Source organism: Lonchura striata, chromosome 3, assembly GCF_050655825.1.
Source record: "Lonchura striata isolate lonStrDom1 chromosome 3, ASM5065582v1, whole genome shotgun sequence".
In the NCBI taxonomy this organism is placed as follows: Eukaryota; Metazoa; Chordata; class Aves; order Passeriformes; family Estrildidae; genus Lonchura; species Lonchura striata.
In genome coordinates, this window is record NC_140705.1 from 106359252 (window position 1) to 106364308 (window position 5057).

General features: G+C 52.4%; 1 protein-coding gene across 1 annotated transcript; it reads left to right on the forward strand.

Moving 5' to 3' along the window:
* The first annotated feature begins 1267 nt into the window (after positions 1–1267).
* On the forward strand, positions 1268–3011 carry LOC110482998 (acrosin). Its single transcript, XM_077782531.2, has 4 exons — positions 1268–1446; positions 1743–2008; positions 2209–2354; positions 2826–3011. The coding sequence occupies exons 1-4, from the start codon at positions 1268–1270 to the stop codon at positions 3009–3011; spliced, it is 777 nt and encodes a 258-aa protein (XP_077638657.2).
* Positions 3012–5057: the final 2046 nt, after the last annotated feature.

The following is a 5057-nucleotide window of genomic DNA, read 5'->3' on the forward strand; positions in this document are numbered from 1 at the left end:
CTATAAAAGACTGCCTACAGTGGTGAAAATACATCACTAGTTACCCTAATACTTTACCATCATCCAGGTTTGCCCCTTCAACTGGGGGAAGCCACTGTCACAATACTGGGGAAACACTCCTCGCAAATAGGAAATTCTACAGATGCAACCTCCTACAGGCAATGAGGTTTTTGACGGCACTGGGACAGGGCCCTCTTTTATCCTGTTGACTAAACAAGCTACCATAACTTCTATAGCAGGAATATCTGGTTTTATTCTCCTATTGAAATGCTCCGATGGCCTTGGAGGCCTTCAGGAGGATCCAAGGGAGTTGTCTGTGACCCTACACCACAAAAGAAGGCCAGATGTGGCCTTGTCCAGCTTCTAAATAGGGAAAGGTAAATCCATGTTTTGCCAGTGAGCAGATATTGATAACATTTGGTTAGAAGGTAAATCTAGAGATCAACTTCTGGTCAAGACCTGTTGTTGCTGCCTTAGGGCCATTTGCTCAGGACTTAGTACTTCAATGCCTCAGCCCTCAAAGTGTTCAAGGACAGCTTCTGAGCTGGGCTCTGAGCAGCCATCTCCAATGCAAGTTACCCTCCACCCCAAGGCAAGGGGTCAGAATGAGATGATTTCCAAAGTCCCTTCCACCTCAAACTATCATATGGCTCATCAATTAGATGTTGCCCCTCCCCCAGTGGGTTCCATGACACGGATCCCCAGAGAGCCCAGAACATGGAACCCACCTCTCTGTGACATCAGCCCCGGGGCCGAGGGCTCCACGGGCAGCGCGGCTGCTGCGGGCACTGCGGCTGTGGCTGTGCTGCTGCACGGAGCTCTCAGTGCTTGCAGCTGACACGTGCCTCTGGCAGCCATGAGTTGGCTCGGCCTCTTCGTCCTGCTCACCGTGGCTGGGCTGGCGCAGAGCATCCAGTACCCCTGCGGGTGAGTGGCCCCAGGCCCTGGGAGGAGCCAGGGCAACACCTGGGACCTTCCCTGGAGGGGACCCGCCTGTCCCCCATGGCCGGGGACAGCTTCCCACCCACCATGGGGAGCCTCAGCTCCTTGCCAGCAGCCAGGTGCTGCAGGGACAGACGCACACCCCATGGGCTTCCCTGGCCTGCAGGGCGTGCAAGCCCTTGTGGGGAGGGCAGAGGGCTGAGCTTCAGCCTGAGACACAGCAGGCCACAAAGCAGCACGGAAATTATTTTCTGCTTCCAGAGGGAGCTGTGGGCTCCGAGTTCCGCCACCTGTCAACAGCCCCATGACTTATTCCTATGGCAACATGGCTTATGACTACGGCATGACACGCATTGTGGGTGGCACAGGAGCTGCGGAAGCAGAATGGCCCTGGATCGTCAGCATCCAGCACCCCTGGGTACCAGGCCTCGGACACTGGTGTGGAGGGTCCCTCATCACTGCAGATTGGGTCCTCACAGCAGCCCACTGCTTCGACAAGTTTGAGTAAGGAGGAGCAGGGAATGGGGACATCCCCACAGCACCAGCAGGTGCCCTGTCAGCAGCACCACCTGCTGCTCCCATCCCCTTTCCTCTCAGGCAGCCAGGCTGCCACACTGCTCAGGAGAAGCCTGGGCTCATGCCAAGGCTTCCGAGCAGCCTCCAGCTTGACATTCCCCCAGCCTAAGGCGTGCAAGGGCACTCACACCTGCCAGAGCACTGCCCCATCTCTGCCTTGCAAGCAGAGACAACTGCAGGGCTGCTGCGACTCCCTCTCAGCCCTCTCTCCATCTCCTTTGCAGTAACATCAGCCTGCTGTACGTGGTGATTGGGGCCACGCAGTTGACTCGGCCAGGCCCTGGGGCACAAGTGCGCAGCGTCAAGCAGGTGGTGATACACAGTGACTACAGGCGTAGCGACTACAGCTACGACATTGCCCTGATGCAATTGGACCGTCCTGTCCTGTGCAGCTCCTACATCCAGCTGGCCTGTTTGGCTGACCCCAACCTAATAGTCTCAGCCCTGCACAACTGCTGGATTGCTGGCTGGGGTGTCACTACGGCAAGAAGTGAGTACCAAGAGCAACTTCTGGGCCAACTCAGCACACTGGGGAGAGGGTTTGGGCTTCCCCACAACAGAGGCCAAAGCCAGGCTGCAGGATCTACACCTCTGCAAAGATGGGTCTGGCCCTGGGAAAGGGGATTCCCCAGACAGGGAAGGAGAACTGGCGTGGTTCTGCTGGGGGCTTATTCCTTTCTCTGCTCACAGATCTAGATTCAGCTGATCGCCTACAGCAGGCTAAGGTCCATCTTATCAATGTCCAGCTCTGCAACAGCAGTGACTGGTATGCAGGGGAAGTCCATCCCTACAACTTGTGTGCTGGATACCCAGAGGGCAACATCGACTCCTGCAAGGTAGGAGCGTGCCATGAGCCACTCAGCCCCCAGCAGCTCTGGCAGCCCGGGCAGCACCACCCCAACACAGCCCAGGGCCTGCTCTGCCCGGCCACTCAGTCACCCTCCCAGCCCCAGCTCATCCCTACCTGCTCTGGGGGCTTCCCACACACTCCCCATCCACCCCTGCCTGCCCAGGGCTCCCCTTGTGCCAAAAACCCAGACAGCCCAGTTAAAGTGTTCCTGGCAGCCCAGAGGTCCCCTTGTGCCAAGCATCCATCCTCTGCACATCCAAGAGCCCTGTGCAGAGATGACAGAGAGAACCCGACCCTACAAGAACCCAAGTCATTCACAGCCAAGCTTCTGGAGGCTCCAGCCCCTGAGCAGACCATTCCTCTGCCCAGAATACAGCTCTGGTAGGGGATGGGAGAGAGAAAGAGACAGCCCCAGTGCTGCACTTAACACACCTTAATCCTCTGTGCTCTGCTGCAGGGTGACAGCGGTGGTCCTCTCATGTGCCAGGACAACAATGCAGACTACTGGTGGGTCATCGGACTAACCAGCTTTGGAACAGGCTGTGCCAGAGCAAGGCAGCCTGGAGTCTACATCTCCATTCAGCACTTCTATGACTGGATCGATTACAACATGCGTATAAACTCAATTAAAAGTGCTCCTTGAGCAGCAGGAAAGGCAGGATCCAGGGCAGGCTGCAGTGCACCACAACAATTTCCTGACGATCCAAAGGCAGCCTCAGGGTCAAAACCCTGCTCTGTCCTGACCACACTCCTCTTTTCTGTGCACACAGACACTGGAGTTGATTTAGTTGTTGAAATAAAGTTACTTTGGTTCACAGGGAACTGTCTTTTCAGTGCAATTCTAACTCCTAAGCAAGACAAGAAGTGCCATGCTCAGCACCTGCAGATTGAGCCTGGGGGCACCAAGGGACAGAGTGGCTCCAAAGAGCTCCAGAGCGCCTGGTCAGAGAGGAGAGTGCTCTGAGACACTGTGGGCTGGGGAACCTGGTACATCAAGCCTAGGAAAGGGATAGGAAAAAAGCAGACACCTTGGAGGTAATGCTCAAATGCACATGGGCTGCTGATTTAGGGGCTGATGTGAGCCTGAGCTAAGGGAACACATCTGGGAAACTCCCAGGCATGACAAGGGAAACTCCTGGCTCCTGACTGGAGTGCCAGTGCCCTAAGGCAGAGCCAGATTTCATGGGCAGCAAAGAGGGATTGATGTGCCAGGTGGTCACACTTCACAGATACTCAAAGGAGGAGCTGGGGTCATTCTGGGGAGGGGAACCTGGCAGGAACAGTAGGAAAGCACACCAGGAATGCAGTGGAAGGCCAAGGTGTGTGGGCCAACACCACCTGCAACACCAAGGCTGTTCACAGGCAGGGCCCACCTGTGAGCCAGGGGGAAATGATCCCTGGGTTTTTGGCTCCATATTTGGAAGGAGATGAGGGCAGAGAAAGAAAGGAGTTGAGAGGCTGTACAAGCCTGGCAAATAAAAAGAAGGAGCAATCAGAGCCAGCTGCAGAGACACAAACTGCAGTTTGATGTGCTTGTTTTCCTGATTGCTGCACAGAATCACCACAGAACCTTCTTATCTCAACCCAGCAATTAACAAATCATCTACAAACTGTACAAATCTGCACCAAAATTTTTGCCCTTTTCAATTAATCTTTGATTCTGTTGGGCAGAGCAACTTGTTGAAGGGTAGACTTGGTAGACTGCCATGGGGTAGTCTTGTTGAAGGCAGTTTTCGCCTGTCTTTTCCAGGTGAAGGCAAGTGAACATTGACTTTCTTCATCTAATGGAATACTTCAAAATGCCTTGGACTAGGTGTCACTCCAGCTCTTTCTGGATACTCTTCTTGGCCCCTAGTAAAGCCTTAAAGAACCTAGAAACAAAACAGCACATCTTTGACATAATATTAGTATAGGAACATTATAGTATAGCATACAGCATAGTATATAATACAAAGGCTGATCTTTATTGGAGGCCTCCTGTGCAGATATGGCAAATGTGCACAGAATTCCTCCCCCACATGAGGTGAATAGTTTTATAAGCTTAACAAATTAGCATATTTGAAAAAAATCACCAATTAGTACCACACACAATGAAGTAATTTGTCCCTCAATTCAACAGTCTCTAAATCCTCCCCCACCCTGATAGAAACTAAACTTTGTTTATGAAAATGCACCTCAAAGAGCTGTTTCCAGCCTTGGCTCCCAAGATGAACCAAGATAGGATTAGGGGCCTTGTACTCTCCAGGGCATGGAGCTCTGAAATATGTTTTGTGTTTCTGCTTAGGGAAAAGGTAGGGAAAATTAGCCACAGATACAACAACAGGCTACAGAGCTACAAATATATGTGTAAAGAATGCAGAGAATATATAAAAGAAAACAGGCAAAAATAAATGTGACATCACCAGGCCAACGGATTCCTGTCTCACAGTGAGTAGCAATCTTTCCTCTGTGTTAATCAAGGTAGGCTGTGCTGAGAACAACCACCCTAGATCTGTACTGGTCCCTGCCACCTTGGCATAACCTTCTTCAAATCTTGCCTGATGTCAGAAGATGTCTGCTCACTAAAGACACCAAGTGAAAGAATGTCACTCAGCGTTGGGGATGGCCATTACCCAGTCCAGTGAGCAGACCAGCTTAGAGTTGCCCAATCATTTTGGAACAACTTTATTGTGCTGTCTTGGCAAAATTC